Source organism: Ooceraea biroi, chromosome 3 (genome assembly GCF_003672135.1).
Source record: "Ooceraea biroi isolate clonal line C1 chromosome 3, Obir_v5.4, whole genome shotgun sequence".
Lineage (NCBI taxonomy): Eukaryota > Metazoa > Arthropoda > Insecta > Hymenoptera > Formicidae > Ooceraea > Ooceraea biroi.
This window is the reverse complement of record NC_039508.1, coordinates 14,555,538-14,575,057: the sequence shown is the minus strand read 5'-3', so window position 1 is coordinate 14,575,057 and position 19,520 is coordinate 14,555,538. Positions and strand designations below refer to the sequence as shown.

Genomic DNA, 19,520 nt, shown 5'->3' with positions numbered 1-19,520 from the left:
TACCATACCTGATATTCTTGTTAATTACTTCACCTGAAGTCATACACTCGATAATATCGTTATTAATATGCGATATGAGAAAACAAGGAAAGAACGTAACCTTGCAACGCCGAAATTTTCCTTCATGCATTTTTCGGCAAGAAATTTTTCGCAGAAAAGTTAATCGGACGCACGGATCATTTATTATATGCAGAATGTTGCACGAGGCAAATGATGACCTCGATGTTCTCTCTGCAGAGAAACATCAACTCCAGATTGTTCAAAGAATTTGTCATTGAAATATATACGGTAAAAACGAAACATCCCGTACATATAGTTTTATATATTTATATATATATATCGCACACATACATAGACACGTTTGTTCGTAACTTTGTTCGCATCATCATGCTGCTTTACGAGTCGGAATATTTATGAGAGGAATTTCCTCCCGAATCACCATCATTGAGACAAAGTGCGATGTGCGAACGACCAATAGCGACTCTTTCACCTTGCCATGCGTTCATTTCGCTCGGACACATTCGTGCATCGTGCAATTAATTCCAGTTAAACGCTAAATGCGGCAAACTGATGTCAGTCGTCTCAACCTGAACGCGAAAATTGTGGCTCGCGTGCGTCATACCGCTGAATTACTCTAGAAACCTCGTTTCCAGTTCGTCGCTCATTCAAACTCGTCTCGCTTCGGGACGCACTACACGCTTTCGGCCATTAAAATTAAATGTTTGCATAAAATATATAAGCGCTGGAGCTACTAATCGGCCTTCCAAAGAATTTCATTAACTTAAAAAAAAGAATAAAATCTCTTAATTTAATTAAACAATTATAAAGCGAACAAGAAATCCTATTTTGACGAAAGTTTAAGTTTGTTAATTCGTCGTTATAATTAAAGACAATAAAATGACAATAAAACATTAATCGAGAACACTACTGGTTGAAATAAAATATCAGAACGCAAGTATGTTAAAAATAGCAGACATCTCGAAAATAGAAGAATTAAAACAACGCTAAATTATAGCTTTAATGTAAATACATTCTGGAAAGCTCATAACTTTGCCGATCGATCGACAGAAGATGCATTATTATGCGTTATTACATAAGAACAATTACATTCGTACTGGAAGAAAAATACTATAGTACGATAGACGTGACATGTTTACTCGCGTCAGATGAATTACAATGCGAGCGACCAGATAAGAAATAGCTCCTCGCAAACTTCCATTCAACTTAAACCGATCCCGTGCGGTATCTATGTATAGTTTTGTAACAGCGTTCCCGTTTATCGGGCGCGACGTGTTTCTTCGTTAACATACATATATTAAAAGCCATGCGGAATATTCATCACGCGTTTGTATAGAAACCAACCGACCATCGTCATCACAATCAGCATCAGTTACAAATGATTACTCATTTATTCCCCGAACATAGATGCAGGAAGTACTTTTGCGGCTCGCTATCCACGGTTAATTTCTATGCATTATTAGTGCAGCGCGCCACGATACACTCGACAGTCATTTGCATATTTTTTTCCCTCGATTAATCGCCGCTCGTCTCTATTGCCGTGACATCATGAAGCCGCATTAAAATAGTACCGCAATATATCGAGGCGAGATAAACATAACGAATGAGTAGTAGGTTTTCCCACTTCTGATTCTATATTTTTCATTCCCCTCGCTCATCGTAATTACACCTTTCCACTTACGATATCTTCCATTGTACCGCAATTACATCTTCATTAAGCGCGTAAGCTGAGACGATTATTTGAGATTACGCACAGATTCGATTTGATTTTCCGCGCTTTCTTTGATTCAGGAATTGATTAAGGAATTAATTAACGTTATAATAAATTTTTCCCTCATAATTTTTGCAACATGCTCGCGCTTAAAAATCTCTAAATCTTTTTTGACGTCACTTCTACGCGTCTTTTTCCATTCATTTGCTCGTCCATTTCGCTGAGTAATCAGGATCGGATAATTCTCTTCGTTTCGCGGCAGTTGTCTCGCGGAAGTGGATGTTACCTTAATTACGTGCTTCAAGGCCATCGAGGAAATTCAATTACGATAAAAAAGTTCCTATCAGTATTACAAATTAAGTGTAATCTCGGCGCGAAGAATATCTCTTTCCGATGTGTGCGGTCGTATGGTTATTCGCGTAATCAATTATCCGTCGTGCGAGGTATGAATAAGTAAGAAAAACGATAGCGATCGTTTTCGCTTAACAGCCGGTCGTAGCGTTTTATAGGCATTGATAACAGACTATGACAGATATTACGTTCTATGCATGATTTTTACGATTTTTTGCAACGTGAGCGAATTAAAACTCCTCGGAATAAATCTTTCCAGAAGTAAAACTGCAAATATAATAAAACGAATTTAATCTGCACTTTTTCCTATTTCTTGCTTATATAGAATCATCTTTTCTTCAATTGCATCGCTTATTGCGGAACACTGAATGACGGAAAAAACGGAAGAGGGACTGCGTCGAAGAATTTTCTTACTTGAAGAGAAAATCACGTACGATAATAATAGCAATAAGTCATTCTAATCAATATATCGTTTCTCGGCGAGAAAAACAAACGTGCGAGCATCGCAGCGCATAGCTGGTTGTCCACGTGGCACTTGGGAACAGAAATTACAGTCGATCTGGCGCTTAACGATAATGCGCGTAACGTACGCGACGTATAATTCGCGCCGTGCGGAAATGCCGAGTCGCGACGACGACGACAACGACGATGGAAACGGCGAATAGACGATGTTGTGCACAGCCATCCTGTGTCCCGCAAGCAACCGAGTGCAACCCTCGATGGTTATTTTATCACCACGCGGTAGGTAAACGACGATATCGCGGACACTAATGACTAAACGGTCGCGTCGCCGCGTTCTCCTATTCCCGCGTCTTTCTTTCGTATAACGCGCCGCCGTTAAGTCCACGCTTTATTTCGCGGTAACAGTTACATTTCCCTAGTCGCGCGGAATACTTACGGTTCTACGGCGCTCCGCGGCCAGGGAGAATCGCGTTACCCAGCCCGAAGGAAGAAACGATTGTCCCATCGATTATCGAAAGGCTCGGGCCTTACTCGAGAGTTTCTCTCTTTACCGCGCAGAACGAATCTCAATTGCGAAGGCCCGAAGGAACTCGGTTTCGGGTGAAAACTTTTGCGATGAAGCTCGAACGGCTAGATGTTCTTTCGTTCCTTTAACAATATTCCATTCGATATTTATGCGGTCACGAATCTGTAATAGAAATCCATTGACCACGTATACCGATTCGTGAAAAAACAATTATTTGAATATAGTACTGTTATAGGTAACATAATTTAATGCAGCATCTCTGCTCAGGCTGGGTTTTTTAAGTTGCGGATCTTTCGTAAAGATCTCCATCGAAAGGATCTGTTGCGGATCGGTTACGGATTCAGTTCAATAATTTTCTACTTGTCGACAGTGATTTACGTGTACGTACGTTTGCAGCGGTACCACTGCAATAATACCTCCTATCACAAAGAGAGAGAGAGGGAGAGAGAGAACGAAGAGGCGGGAAGAGATGCGCGCGGGAGGAAAAAGCGGAAGATCGAGTGGAAGATCGAGAACGGCCAGCGAGGCAAGACAAATAAATAGGCAGCCGCGATAGCGTAAATAGTAACATAATACCGCATAATGGGGGCATAACGCGCCACGGTAATGCCGTCGGTGCATCACCGTGAAGAAGTTATGGCAGGTCGGCTTTTGTCCGGCGCGAGCGAGCCTTAAAGTAGCGTTATTAAGCGCCTCACGGGCGCCTCAGATCCTCCACGAGGATCGTGTCCCAGCGCGCTGCCCCGTCCGTGGAGGATCTCGCGAGGATCGTAAATTCGCGTCCGAAGTCCCGGCCACGAACACCTGGACCACTCGTAGCCTCCTCTCGTCCGAGAAAGACTACAGATCTCGAACATCACATTTATCGCGCGAGATAAATTCGCAAATGTCGGTGTGAACGCGGTTCCCGTGTTCCGTTTATTTCTCCATCCTTCATCTTTTTTTTTCTTTCAGACTCGGATGGACTTAATGGAGCCCTGGACATTTTAGTTGCGCTTCCTATGTCTTGTTTCTTTCTCCTTCAATTCTGAACGTATACATCTGCGTCGACTAAATGTGTTAATTAATTTAATGTAGGGAATGCCACAAAGTGCGTCTTAAACAGCGTCTTAATGACACAATAATAATGATAAAAATTCCGTTTTTTGTAAATAATGAGACATTGTAAACGCCTCCTCCAGCCATTTGAAAAACTTATCTCGGACGCATAAATATCGATTGAATAAACAATCGAGGGTGAAAAAAATATTGCGCTCGATTGACAATAAAAATGTGCCGTGACACGTTACGATAATGTCACACGAGACTTATGTAATGATCGCACGTGACGATTTTATGAGAAATTCGCTGGAATATCTCCTCCTCGGGCGCTCTCACGCCGCTAATCGACTCTCGTTAATAATTGCCTCATTATTGCGCATCGTTGCGCCGCCCGTAGCCGATATATCGACGGTGTACGCTATTAATAACACTTTACCGCCCACGCATCGCCCTTGCCGCGACTGACTGTAATGTCTTACGTATGTGTGCGTATGTGTGCGTGCGCTTCACGCGTACACCATGTTGCACAATGTTACAGCAGGCGTTACAATCGCGAAAAATTTGCACCGTGTTTCACATAATCGAGCAATCCGAATATGGAACGCTGGAACATGAAAGAACGAGAAAAACGGCGTTTCTCCCAAGAAATTCGACAACGAGAAACTTATGATAACGACGTAAAAATCTAGTTTGTCCTAGAATACTTCCTATATGTGATGACGAAATATGGTAATGACAGTGCTTTCGACAGGTATGCTTCCGTGTTCGAAGGGGGCCCCTTGTCGTTCGCGGTACAAGACCTTGCGCTGTTTTTAGATTAGCCACATGTCAAAGAAAATTGCTACAGCTACAGTTGTCTCGATACAGAGATTGATCGCAAGAAATCGATCGACACAAAAAAACAATTAGCTCTCAAACTATTGCATTGTAATCTATTCATGGTATTCTGATAACAAGTCGAAAGAATTCGACAGACTTTGGCCTGTCCAAAGGCAAATCCATTTTGGGATTGTGGTCCCAACGCCTTTCCTCTATACATCGTTAAAGAGGACATTAATATAATTTTTTACAATACAGCACGAATCTTTTTGCATCAGCCCAATTCATCGTTGAAATTTTTCTGAAAAAAGCGTCGCGGAATCTCTTCGCCGAGCCAAGAATACGCCGCAGTAAATTAATTTGATAGATTGGGACGCCTATAATTTTTTGTCACGCATTCCTTTTGATCTTTTCTTATGTCATTCCGACATTCTGAGATAAAATCATCTAACGCTATAGTATTCTATTATTGACCGAATTATGTCCTTGTACGTGTACCAATTCGATCACCGATTTCGACGTCGAAGGGGCGCCGTCGAGCAGTTACGCGACTTTTTGTCGTCGAGTTACATCGACGCGGTTGTCTGCCCGTTTCTCTTTGCCTCTTTCAAGCACGTGGACGAGACAAGGACGATGATAGGAAGTTGCCCGTCATGCAGGACCACGATTTGGAAAACCCGAAGTGACCGGCCTTGAGGCTACCAGTCCGTTTCTGCCGCCGCGGGAGAGGAACGACCACCTCTCTTCGGCAAACGTGCGGTCGCACGAGCGGCAAGGAGAGGATGCCTGCATCTCGCAAAAGGGAACGGCGAAGAAAAAGATGGAAAGAGAAAGAGGAAGAGAACGGTGGAACGAGGGGCGGTTACACCTCCTCCAGTTGTAAGACGACTGTGAATAGCTCGATGAGTGAATATAACTCGCCGACAAGAAGAAATATGAAGAGAGGGGCAAAAAGAAGGAGGGACAGAACATTCCGCAGCTTCAATACGTTATTATACGTATACATGTCGTACTACGCGTAAACATCTTGTAAGGATCGCAAACACTACAGTTCCAAGTAATAATAAACAAAGCCCAAATTTATGACATGTGACAACAATCTCCCCGCGAGAAAAGAATACAATAAAACTACTCCAATAATTATATATCATAGCTTCTAAGTTCCACAAGATATTTCAAAGATATCACACCAGATCAAGTCAAATTAATTGGTATCTGACATAAATCTCTCTCTGACATAAATTACAAATCAAACAGTTTCAAATATTTTATGTGATATGAACGCCACTTAATATTTCTCGATGTTGGACGTTAACACATCAGAATGATCGATCCATTTTCCTTCATTGCAATCGAATTTCCGCTCTTTCATATTTATTATAATATTTCGATCAGAAAATCATCGAACAGATATCTGCATCGAGTTTTGATGGCGGAATTCCGCGGTAAACTAGTTTGATCGCTTGATAGGCGATGATACTCGTCTTACCTGCGTTTAGCATCAGCGTAACGTGCAAGTAGCATTCCAGTCGCGCATATCTCTCTGCACGGCGACTCCGATCAAACCGTTATGACATAATTTATTCCTTAATAAGCGACGATCCGAGGCAACGCGGGAACGAGGAGACCCGAGGGGGAAGAGACGAATATCCGCGTTACATGAGGCACTGACGGTAATGACGATAATTACGGGAGTCGCGCTCTGGGTCTCTGCGCTTTATCGCGATGGATGCAAGACGCAACGGTACATCGACGGTGCGACGCGGTCCGGAAATACGGTTTGTGTTCCTTTTCGATCAAACACGACGGGTATGCGATAAACACCCGTTCCACACACATTACTTTCTCAGATTAACAGTTATTATTAATATTAAACTGCTGAACTCGACACGATATCCCGGCCAGATTCAGACCAAGATGTAACGTTGCAGATTATGCTCAGAAAAATCATCCCGGATCGCTTTTATCTTGCTTCGAAATATTCGAATTCGTAACTTCAGTCTCAAGATTGTGTTGCTTTACAATTGAAAATGGGAGAGATAGCTACTTGTAACGGGCAAGCGAGATGGACTTATTCCCGAAAAATTGCACGTGGCGCGGATACACCTATCGAGTCGTGTTTTATAACCGCCAGTAACATTCGCGGCATATCTTACGTGCGCACTGACTTATGTTTAATTCAGCGGCGCAGAGCGTGGCTCGCATACGCGGAGGGACCAACAAACGCAGCAAGATCGAGCCCAGATTGGTCAGGTCGAGAGAGTGAACACGATCCCAAAACAAAAAAACAGATGAAAAAGAGAAGCGTGTAGCAAGTTAAAAATAAAGTGATAATCAATATTTGTCAAGTTGCAGGCGATCAAAAACGAAAAACGTTTTGGTTAAATTTATGTAAGTAAAGTTATGGAGATGATCGAGAGTTAGCTTGGCGCTGGCAGGTATCGAATTTTTCCGACACGTTTTTCGATCTGATTCATATCAATTTTTAACCGCACCTTCCTCGCCCGAGCTCAAATAAGTGAGACTATTTGCGACATCGCCGCTCCGATGCTCAACGTCAAACTGTAAAGGACAAGGGCGACGTAAAGAGAAAAAGGAGAACGCGACACACACCGAATAAGTGCACACTTAAAAGCGCACTGCTTCTTGGAAGGCTGGAAACTCTTTCGCGTAGGAGTCGCACAGTTTTCTCGTCCGTTCTACCCACGTAACTATACCATTGTCATACCCTCTCCTTCCTGGCTAGATGTGAACGAGAAGCGGATTATATCACGCATTTATACGTGCGCCGACCTTTCATGCGAAAATTTCAGATGTTTCCCAGACCCTTTAATAGGCAATAAACGTCTGTCAATCATCGTTTCGCAGGATAATGCGCGTATAACAAGAGCATTCTCCGGTGGTACCAGCGAGGAGCAACGCTCGCGCGATATGAGCGACGCGGGGGCGAGCAAATCGCGAGAGAAGAGCGGGTATCGATACTTTCTGCTGAAGACATAACATCGCCATGTTTACGGCTCATGGCGACACGATAATTCGCGTCCCTAAGTGCATCCACGACGCCCGGTGCTCCTCGGGATGCTGGCTGCAACGCGATTTTATCGTCGGCCGCGGTATGACGGCGCGCGCCGCGCGGATTCGATCAGCCCGTTCCTCCATCGAATATCGGATACGATACGCGAGTGCGGCACTTTTTCCCGGGGCACTCGCATGGCCCTTATCGTCCAGCACTCTGAAATGTAAATGCAAAGTATGCAACCGCGATGGCTCGAGCGATCTATGCGGTGTCCGTTCCAGTGCAGGACTTTATCCTGACTTTCGAGTGCGATCCTCGCGCGATCCACGCTCGCGCCGTCATCTTCTACAGGTTCAACAATCCCGAGCTACCCCTCGGGATTCGTTTCTAAGTATCTCCTCCAATGTGCGCGTGAGCGTTCGCGACAGCGTAGAACGTGGACGAATCCTTCTACGACCGGAGCGGAGACGGGCAAAAGTGAGAATTCGCGGCGAAAGGACTCCAGGAGGCGTTCCTGGAACGTGCTGGTGGATAGCCCCATTGAGCAATACCGAACGGCTCTCTCCCTACGCGACCGCGCGACGATTGTCCTCGCGGTACACCCGAGGCATTATAATGGATTCGAGCTAAGGGCACGTATTGAGATATCAGTACGCGGTCGTGTACCAGTAATGGCCTGCCGTTCTGAGAACCCGCCTCCGTGTGCTCGCAGATAGGATACGCGTGTTGCCGCCATCCTCTCGCGCTGCGATTGTGCCGTTTGTTACCATCGATCAATGTTTTTCAGGTCTTTGAGCAGGAATGCGAATAAAAGTATCGTTACTGGATATTTATTTGGCCCAAAACTCTCGATCCACGATAATCCTCTTATTTTCACGCCTCTTTTAATTCGCTCGCTTGTTTTACCTATGTAGAACAACGCGAGCGATTCGTTCCGCTGGTAATTACGTGCTCATGTACGTCCACAATAGTTAATTATTCTACTTCTCTCTCTTTCTTTTTCTCCGTTTGTATACGCGTGGTCGATGCTTCCGAGTGAATGAGGCTCGTCAAAGTCAGACGTCGCACAGGAGATACCGTTGCACGTGAACGCACCGGCGCTGGTTCACGCATAGCGTCACCACGGGGTTTCATTCTTCGCGGCGTCGAGGAGTCTGGCGTGCACCGCGGCCCGCACACCGCGAAACTGCGTGTAATATTAGAAATCGTGCAATTTCCCTGTTTGCCCTCGTTGCATATTAGCGTTCGCACATGGCGTATCGATCACGTTTAAAAAAAGAAAATAAAATACGGCCGTCATTACCGTTCCCCGACAACGACCGTGCGTTGCGGTGCCGTTGCGATCGTCCGCCTCGAAAGTTCGCTGTAACTTTTACAGCGGAACATTTCTCTCTCAGTTCTCTCTCACGAGGGCCACGCGATCTGACGCAACGGTCATACGACGTGCACCACGCGCCATTATTTACCTGTGGTTATTTATAAACCGCACCGGCGTTCTCTCCAGAAAATGCATTCGCGTTGGACTTCTCATGCGCCGTGTCTTTTCAATTAGCCGTGCGTCGTAGCTGTCGATTGTGCGCGTCGTTGCCATTCCCAGCGCAAGTTTCTCGAGCGCCGTGCTCGAGTATTACCTGAATTTTCTGATATCGACGTGTGTACGACGTTCATAAAGAGGCAGAGAACGGGGCGGCAAAGAGCGCCGAGGAGAAATGGAAAACGGTCACGAGTGTGTACGGCACCGAGTATCGTAAATCACTATCGACCTATTCTATTCAAATGAAACTCGTGTTCTCCCTCTCGGCGATGTCTCTCGCGCACTCTTGTTGCTTCTGCAAACCCACCCTCTTCCCGTATCTTGAGGAGATCTCTTCTTTTGCCTCGGAGTCGCATTGTTAATGAGAAATACCGAAAACTTATATCCTCAGGTATTCCGGCCTGCGTTTGTGCGCGTAGACTGATATTTTCGAACGAACACGTTTGTTGTATGCTTCAGAGATTGAATAAAATTGATTAAAATTGAAATAACTTTACCGATTGCAGCGATGCGGATCATCAATCGCTCACCGTGCTTAACCGACGTAAGCACGGATGACAGAGTGAAAGAGAGAGAGAGAAAGAGAGAGAGGACGAAGCATCGAAAACTCGTTCATTAAACGCACGTATAGTGGCTGTTCCGTATGTAGGCAACTCGCGGACAGAAGAAGCAGAGAAGTGGCCTAACGGTAAAGTCACGTACCGAAGAAACTCGGTTGCCGCAGCGGTTGCCCACGTATGCGAGGATCACGTATAGCCACGCGTAAATACCACAGCGTACGCAACATAACCGAGGCAAATTGGAAGAAAGCGCGATTACGCTTCTAAGCGATCGAAGGTAGCTACAAATTAAGTCTCGGGCTGTAAGAGAATTTCTTTTCTACGTGCGGAACGAATTAAACGGAACTAAAAGTTAAATGCGCACGAGAGGAACATTAACGATACCTAATCCCTCAATATAGAAAAAGTTTCGAATAAAGAATTCAATTACGTGCTATCGTTACTCTCTGTAATTTAATTTTTCTCTACGTGAATTATGAAATAATATATATTCCTTCTCTCTGTAAATGGACGCGAAAAATTATTTTTTAAACGTCATAAACATGTCGTAAACAAAGAATATATTAAAATGTGTTCTTTTGCACACATTGTGCAAAAGAAATCAAAATGAAAAAGAAGCAAATTATCACGAATGTGACTGTGACTTCCAAGGAAGTACATGTGCATAGTAGAAGGTACTTTATCTCGCGTAATAAAACAATAATGATTACAAAGTGGCTACGAGTGTGAACTCGAGGAAATGTCAAGTACCTTTTCACATCGATGAAAAATCGATAGTAAAAATTGTTAATTGTTACTTTTATTTCTTCTGTTAGGAATGTTAGATATATCAGGGAGTAGACTCTGCACAACGCGCTTAGCATATAGCAACTAACTTGAAACTTGTTCTTGCACGTCTTATGACATTCATGATCGCAGCAATGTTTAATGCAAAAAAAAATGAAACTGCAATTTATCAAAGCGATAAATTGCAGAAGAACTCTATGTAATATGCTAATCTCCACAATTCTCGCACTTGAACGGATAAATAACAATCAACTCTAAAAAGCAACTTTTCAATTCTCAATCTGGAAATAACTATATTATGAAAGTAAAATCATCTTCTTCTATATTACGAAGATAAAATAAAACTGAAATTGGATAGACTAAACTACATTTAATAGCGTGCTTCAATCGGAATGCGCAAGTGTATGCGCATCAGCGGTGTTATTATAAAGCATTCACGCGCGTTAGGAAAGCACCGATAATTTCTGGTCGATTATCGTGACTTTTTCATTCGATACCCAACACACGCATCGACACGTCTAACCCACAGCTTGTAGCAGCAGTGCGTTCTCGGGCGATACATGCGGTGCGTGCGAGGCGCCAACCGCAGTAATTGGAACGCACGCAGCGGTAAACGCGGGTCGTAAGCCGTTTCTTTATTGTTTCCTCCTCTGATCGACCAAGAACGCCGCGGCGCGAACTTTCGGTCTTCTCCTGTCCGGATACGCGCCTCTGCAACGGTCGCTGCAACTGCGGAATCCGGTCGCTCTCGGATATCGGACGCGCCGTATTTACTCCCTTATGACTTCCCGTACAGTTAATCCGCGCTTTGCACGGCGGCATTAACCGTAAACGCCGGTAACATCGGCAATAACGTCGAGGCACGGTGTCAGAGGTGCGCGTACGTGCGGTGCCTTCAAATGCGAGTACGAACATGATACGCAGCTTTCGTCGACTGCGCATCTCCCTTTGAATGTTCCGTTTATCATAAGTAATGCTATTTTTATGACAATATTGTAGGCAATTTTTGAACTTAATGGACAAGTCTTCCCCGGATTTGTAACCTTGAAAACGTTTTATTAAGATTTTATGGTAGCCTTATTTAAAATCGCATGAGACTTATTCAATTTAGCACGTTTAAAAGCATCTTGTCATTGGGATAAGGGTCGTAGGAACTCCACTGCTCGAGGAAGGCAAATTTTATTTAAGCATCGGAGGGATACTCTGTCGCGTTCACGAGCGACGATTGACGAGAGTCGGCACGAAAACAGCGAACGGTTCGCTTGAGCGACAAGACAAAGGATGTCGGAGCGTAATGGTGTCGTAAATTTCGCAAGTTAGCAAGAATCCGGTGCAGTGTATACAAAGAATAGGCCACGAGAAGGAAAAGCGTATCTTAGCGATCATCCTGCGACTTTGTGTAACGGTGAAATTGATCGTGCAATTCGGAAGCGTAAATCACAAGAAAACAAATTAAACTCGGTACCATCAGCGAGTGATGAACATCGGTGACGGAATCAAGTGATATTTGGATACAAGAAGACAGATCTTTCACTGATGATTATAATGACTCCCTTCCGATCATCAGTACTTAATCGCACGGTGATCGAATTCGCGGATACGCTTCGCGTACGTCCCGTGCGATAAATCGTGGGAACTCGCACGTGGTATTTCCCAGAAACACTTTCTTTTTTTATGCAAGAGCGCATAAGCTGCACGAGTTCGCTTTCTCGATGGGAACCGAGAAGTATCGAAGGGGGCGATCGACCTTTGAAACTGCCTTTCGAAAATCCGGCGCTCTCGGCTTGCCTTGCTTTGCCTTGCCTCACCTCGCCGAGGAGCTTCGACCTCGCTCGATTTACCTCGCGCAACACGAGTAAACGCACAGCCGGAGAAAGAGCCATTGCGATTTACGTCAGTAACGGCCACCCACGTGCGCAACGCCGCCGAACGCTGATTAATGTCCTCGATTTCGAGACGCGGATCGATCCTAGATCGTAGATCGCGGGTGCCAACACGCAACCCGACGTCGCTCTTGCGAGGGCCGGTCGTTCGACACGGCTGAAGTTGCGCAATCCGTACCTCGCTTGCGTTAGCGATATCGACGACCTTTCTTGTCCCTTAAGTACGAGAGAACGGTACCGTACGGCTGCGTAGTTGAACTGGTACACCGTAAATCTCCGCGATTATGCAATGCCAAAACTTTTATATCAGTTACATGTCCAAGCCTGAGAATCGGAGACTTCAACCCTGTCCATTCAATTATTTCTCATAAAAGCATTGTTATTAGCCTAAATCGTTATTAGTGAAATTAAATAACGCAATAAGTGCCAACTGTTGCTTAACATCTTCCATTTTATGTATGCCATCTTTTCCCCATTAATTTTAAAGGCCGATACAAGAGCAAATATAAGATCGTCTGAATCATCATCAGATTCTAAAATGTATCTTTGTAACATGTGCCGAAAATTACGCAATAATCTTAATTTACGAACTTTCCATAAACGAATATACAAAAACAAGTATTTTTTGCTATTTTTAGTTGTCGCATATTTTTGCATTTGTATTAATAACCTGTATTTGGCTGCATCTACATTTATAATCCAGTAACCGCAATTCTTTGAAAAAGATAAAAATGCAGGTATACTAGAATATTTATGATCAGAAATTTAAATCTTTAATCTTTTAATTGAAACTATTAATCATAATCTCACGGTATTTAAAGGAACAAAAACACAAATAAAATTATTAATTATTAATTAAAATTAAAAAAATAGAGACTAATAAAAGTTTCAAAATTTAAACAATTTTCGTCGAAAATAATACGAGTTCTTTGGTTTCTTACAGAGTTAAAACGGCATACGAAAAAGGAGAAAGATAAAGGTGAAAGGGCAGCAAGAGAGGGTAAGATGCAATGTCACAGTTCCAAGAAAGCCAAAAAGTCGGTCCTCGAATGAATCGATTTAATTCACCTCGCGAAAATGTTCTTTGCATTGGCGATCGACTCACGTTCTACCTTTGACTCCGATGCTATGTACAATAAATAGCGAACTTTTACCGTAATAAATATCAACGACCGTTATAACATGATCGCGGAAAAAACTCTGACGTCGAACATTTTCTATATACTTTACGAACTATGAATAAGTCGAAGAACAGAAATATCCCTGTGAATAGCTTTGCGTATAATATATTATCTGTAATCTTTTCACGTGCAGTGCGCATATTATAAAAGAACCTTCATAGAGATAGCAAGAATGATACTTTTCATCTGTGCTTGACTCAACAAAGATTTCATCGGGCGCCATGAAATTTTTTCTCCGCAACTTTCAACGTTAAGTATGTTGGCGTCGAAGTCTGAGCTTATCAGAGCTATAGTGAGTCAAATATCCGAGTCAAACGAAATCCAGGAGTTCCGACAGCAAGCGAATGATCAAATCAAATATTACCAGTCGTCATATTAAAAGCAAGACGGATCTTTGCGAGGTGACATCCACTTGCAAGTTTCGCGACAACAAGGAAGAAAGAGAAGCGGAGAAAGAGAGGGGAGCAAGAGGCGCGGGGAGAAGTCGAAACCGTAAAAGTCGTGCGGTGGAAACGAGTCTGGTGCAATTACTACGAGGCTGGCTATCCTCGGACCAGGAACGAACGACCAACCACGCCCTCGCTAATGCGAGTCCGCGCGAGACAGGATTTCGAATTGGCTTGGCAAGGACGCCTGCTATATACAATGCTCCTGCGGCACACAAAGACCGGCTACTGACATTTTTTAATTACACCCTGTTTATGCGACCGATCCGACTCGATCCGACATGCAGAGAGCAACACATGCCGAGCTATCTCCGACAATAAGTTTCGCACGATATGGGCACGTGCTTTCCCGTATCGGCGACCGAAAATACGCACGATAATCTGGACAAAGGCTGAAACACGAGAGCAAGACGATTGGAACGAGAAACTCTTGAATTCGTTACTTTTTTCGCTAAAGACTGATGGAAGGTTCATTGAGAATTGAAACCGATATAAATTCAAAAAATGCGATTGCGGCGGTGTATCATAGGAGATGGAAAAGTATGTTTTTTCCTTGATTGTAGAAATTTTTAACAGTTTCTAAAGGAATATTCAAATACTGAACGATGATGTGTAAAAATAAAAAAGAATGAAAATATCATGTTAAATATTGTACAATTAACTAAAGCAACATGACTGAAATTGCATCGTCAATGTATCGATTAAGGTCAGGATCTAAATCGCGTGTACATATTATGTTCGCCAAAAGAAACCTTGTTACAAGAGAGAAACTATTTTCTAAATTTCTATTCCACAAATGTTATCGTTGCAACGATATACAATCGCTATTTATTCCGATGCCAGAAAAGACTTTGTAAATACTTCAATTATCTTTTACAAGCGGCGATAATGGAACAACAAAACGCAATTTATTATTCGGAAAGCAAAGTCCAGCTGTGGAAGAAAGCAGTTAAAAACGCCATTTAATCGTGCATTCGTATCAAGTACCTCTCGTACCGTATTTTCGCGTATATCGCTAAAGATAAACTTACTTTATACTTTTCCATTAAAATCATACGAAATCTTTGTGCCTTCATACCAATTCACTTTATTCCAACCATACAAAAATGATAACTCAAGTGTTATGAAATTACTATTGTTTACTAAATTTAAATTTAAGTAATAGAAGAAAGCTATTCAAGCAATTATACCAACAAAAATTTAATAGATTTAATAACTTTAATAACTTTCGTTATTAATACAATAATTGATATTATAACAGACAGATGGTATGGAATTCAACAATCATTTCATTTATATTTTAAATATTTAATTTATTTATTCTTTACTTCAGTTTAGTTAAACAAATGGAAGATGCAAAAAGGGAACAATCGCACCCAGCAGCTCAAAAGTGAAATAACGGAAGACGCGATCCAATTCGTGTGGATGCCGAGTCCTATCGAGGCGACACGTTTTGCGGAAGGCGATAAACTCGGTAAAAGTCGCGTCGCCACAAGAAAACCACGAGCCGGCAGTGGATTTCGCTTCTGTTTTTACCGCGAAATTTTCCATCACGTACTAACCGAGTGAATTTCTCGGTTCTCGTACCTCACTATCGACATTGCCAGTTTTATAGTGGTGGTAGATTCGAAAGTTAGCCTTCCGTACGACCGACTCGTCGATTCGTGTCTTTCTTCAACAGGGCCGTAACCACTGCATCGCACAAACAAGCATTGGATCTTTATTCTTTCGCTGATCTTTCAATGTCTTCTACACATTGATTTGTGTCGATACGCAAAATACAATTTTAACATTTGTCAACTTTCTTTGCGAAATTAATTTGAGACATTGAAAGCATGATTAATTGTTGCTTTTATCTGTTTCGTTTATATTTCTATCCAATGTACAGATTTACTTTTACGAGATTTAATATTAAAAATAACAATTGTTCTCGGTGTTAAATAAAAAATCATACAAAAGAACGTAATTTTTGCTCCACAAATATTACACGATAAATTTATCACTTGTGAACGAAATTTATCTTACTCTCAAAACACAAGCACCTAATGTGTTCGAGAGTGCAATCAACGATTTTAAATTTCTCTTCAAGCTACTTAGATATTCAAAGTTGAACATGTAAGGCACATTTAAAATATATGGCACTGAGATATTGAAGATGAACGGTTTGTCTAAGACGCAAAAAAAGGAAAGAAATATAACAAATAAAAACATGATAAATCAGAAAAGAACTTACCGTTTCCACCATGTCGAATCCTCCTCCATACACCATATTTCGCCCCCGTTCGCTCACGGCTCTACACTTTTGACAGCTGCCGTCCTCGCGCGCGAGGATCGATCTCTGGGCGCTCTCGATCGAGAGGAGAGATCGACGTTATTGCGTCTTCGCGCAGTTGCCGACGACGACGACGACGACGATGGAAAATCCACCGGATCCACCTCTGTGCCCAGTATGCTTTCGTCGTTTATCGCTTTTAATCCCGTTGCTTTATCACGATTCCTCGTCTCTCCGTCCTCGTCGCGTGCGCGGCCGTGCCTCTCGCGAATCCTCGCGACTCCTCGCGGCCCTCGTTTGTCGCGTACGATCAACCGACTGACCGTCGCGTCGAGCGCGTGGCGGGAGTCGGTGGGCGCGTTCGAATCGAAACGAACGCTACCGAAGACAACCGAGCGTCGCCGAAGACGCGCGACCTACTAATTTGCGCATGTGCAATTGTGAGCGCGCTTACGATCTTTGCCGATCGACCGAACGGAGCGGCGCATTGCTCCGCCTTCGCACATTCGCGAATTTCTTCAGCGCGACAAACACGTGGTTGCTGCTGCACTTTAGCAACTTCCGCGCTTGCTATGCATATCCTTGCGGCAGATTAGCGTTCCAATGATGCACATGACACTGAAATTCACATAAAAAATGCGATCACAAATCTGCCTTCTTTGTCACTACGATTGATGATCGTGATACATTGAAGCGTCTCAATAAGTTTGTCAAAAATCAACACTAATGTTTAAGATGAGTTACTCGCAGCCAAAGACGAGAGACAAGACGATCGTGACACGCATTTCGCCTTTCGCGACTGCTATACGCTGCGACGCACAAGAGCGACTCGGAACGAGTACGCTCGGAAGAGCTGAGCGACCTACTAAAGATCGGCGCACATGCGCGCAACTTCTTCCCTCTTTTTAGCTTTAATTATAAGCAATCGGTCGATTTTACCTGTTACCTAGCATAGCGAGATAAAAGGTATACACAACGAGAAAAGTTATATATTTAATTAGTTAATTATCTTTACGAACAACGGTGATACTCGAGTATGAAAGAGTAAATATTTCAAAAACAATTAGGAAACCTTCTATCGTCTTGTGTCAGTAACAGTTATAAATCAATGTTACAACACTCCTGAGAGGATAAATGATCAAAATTAATTCTTGCAATCGTTACATTTGACGGTTTCAATTTCAGAAACCAGAATCGCGTGTCGTATTTACAGTTACAGTGTAATTTATCTTCTACTAGCAATATTTAGTGGTTTCATGGCGTGATGATAGATGCAAATGGTATGTAATGGACGTCGGTGTTTTATGCGGCGCGAGAAATATATGAGCAAAAATGTTGGCACACACGTGCTTATTTCGCGAAGTTAAAACGCAGCTCTCCCATAAGTCAGAGGTTGGAGCAAGTGCTACGTGCGTCACGCACTCTTAACTGCATCCTGTCCGCGTACACCAACGTATTTCTATTACTTTCAAACAATGTCCTCCGATAGGAGATCAGTATCTGAACCATCTAACTTTGCGAAGGTGTACAGCCTAAAGTACACGCAATGCGGTATGCGCGATGGCCACCGAAAACGGAGGCGGTTGTCATGCTGGAGCCAATCGATCGACGAAATCGCCGTGGCATCGATTCGCCGGCGCATTCTTTGGCTACAAGACAATGCAAGGCATCTCTTAGCGTGCGCACCAACCTTGATACGATAGTAAATAACTCGCATGTGCGTAACGCGCCCGTGCGCACTCCTTGATATCAGAGTCCTGGCGTGGCGCGGCGATTCGCGCGAGAGCACGCAGGCATTCGCGTGGGCGATTAGATCCGCGACACGCTTTACCGGCAGAAAAATCGGCACAATAGCCCTTTGTGTGTCTGTCCAGTCGCGAGACGGTTCGGCGATGGCGTCGCGTCGTGTGTCGGCACGTCGTCGTTGTGAAACGAATTCCAGGACAGGCGTTTTCCGGATCTGCGCAATGCGCTGCGGATTGCGTAAGAGCTACCTTCGGAGAAATGATCCGCTTTAAGAGAGCTGATCGATGGACGCCCTTCGCGCATAAAGCGCCGAGCTATGCGTCGACGATCGATGTACCGTAACGCACAGTTAAATCTGTCATCGGTGAAAATTATCATTGCCATAATGTCGGGAGTTATATTCGTATTACCGGGAAAACGTGGGACGTTGTGCAACGCATTTTCTTGCACGCTTTCCTGAGAACGAGGATGATGATTTAGTTGTACCGTCGCTACATATACCGCGCTTACATTCAACGTGTTACCACATTGGCCGCTTTGCTACAATTTTTTTATATCTACATTCAGCTTTAAAGTAATTAAGTTAACACAATTATTCAGTTCAGTTAAAAGTTACATTTCATAAGGGAAATATTAAGCATAAAACTTGCTTGTCGTAATTGCTGATGTCTCATACGTATCATTAATCAGTATTAATTAATAAAAATTAATCAGTAAAAATGCTTCTAGAATTATAATGTCGATTGCAAGTGTATGATATGTGCCTATTACTAAACTTATATCCAAGTGTTTAAAAAAACAATGAGTTATATAAGAGACCGCTATCAAATTTTCACACGCGGCGAGGACCTATCAAAGAAACTATTATTGTAAATTCGAAGAAATCGGTGTAGCTTGATCCTCCTTGATTATTCTTTTTCTTCTTCCTGTTACAGTCCACAAGGATTGCATCACGATCTCTCAGAATTCCCCTTATGCAATCGATCGCCACAAAGAATCTGTTTCGCGTATGCATGCTGAGATCGTTTCAGTCACTCGTAAAAACTCGTTTTCGTAATTTTAAATACTTGACGTAAAACGTGTCAAATATTCATATACTTCTATATTCATATACAAAGCATTAAAATTTTTTTATCCCGAGCAATTCGATTACGCGATCGATATTGAC

At 43.1% G+C, this 19,520-nt stretch overlaps 1 protein-coding gene and 1 long non-coding RNA gene across 2 annotated transcripts in view; one reads left to right on the top strand and one right to left on the bottom strand.

The window, feature by feature from the left end:
* Positions 1-16,947, bottom strand: part of LOC105277170 (DNA-binding protein D-ETS-4) — a 32,199-nt gene extending 15,252 nt beyond the window's left edge. Inside the window, exon 1 of the mRNA XM_020030949.2 lies at positions 16,568-16,947. Coding sequence (XP_019886508.2) covers positions 16,568-16,603 — 36 coding nt within the window. The 5' untranslated portion in view covers positions 16,604-16,947. The remainder of the gene's footprint in view (positions 1-16,567) is intronic.
* On the top strand, positions 1,747-14,977 carry LOC105277169. Its single transcript, XR_893558.3, has 2 exons — positions 1,747-2,821; positions 13,651-14,977. It is a non-coding gene; the product is annotated as an uncharacterized LOC105277169 (long non-coding RNA).
* Positions 16,948-19,520: the final 2,573 nt, after the last annotated feature.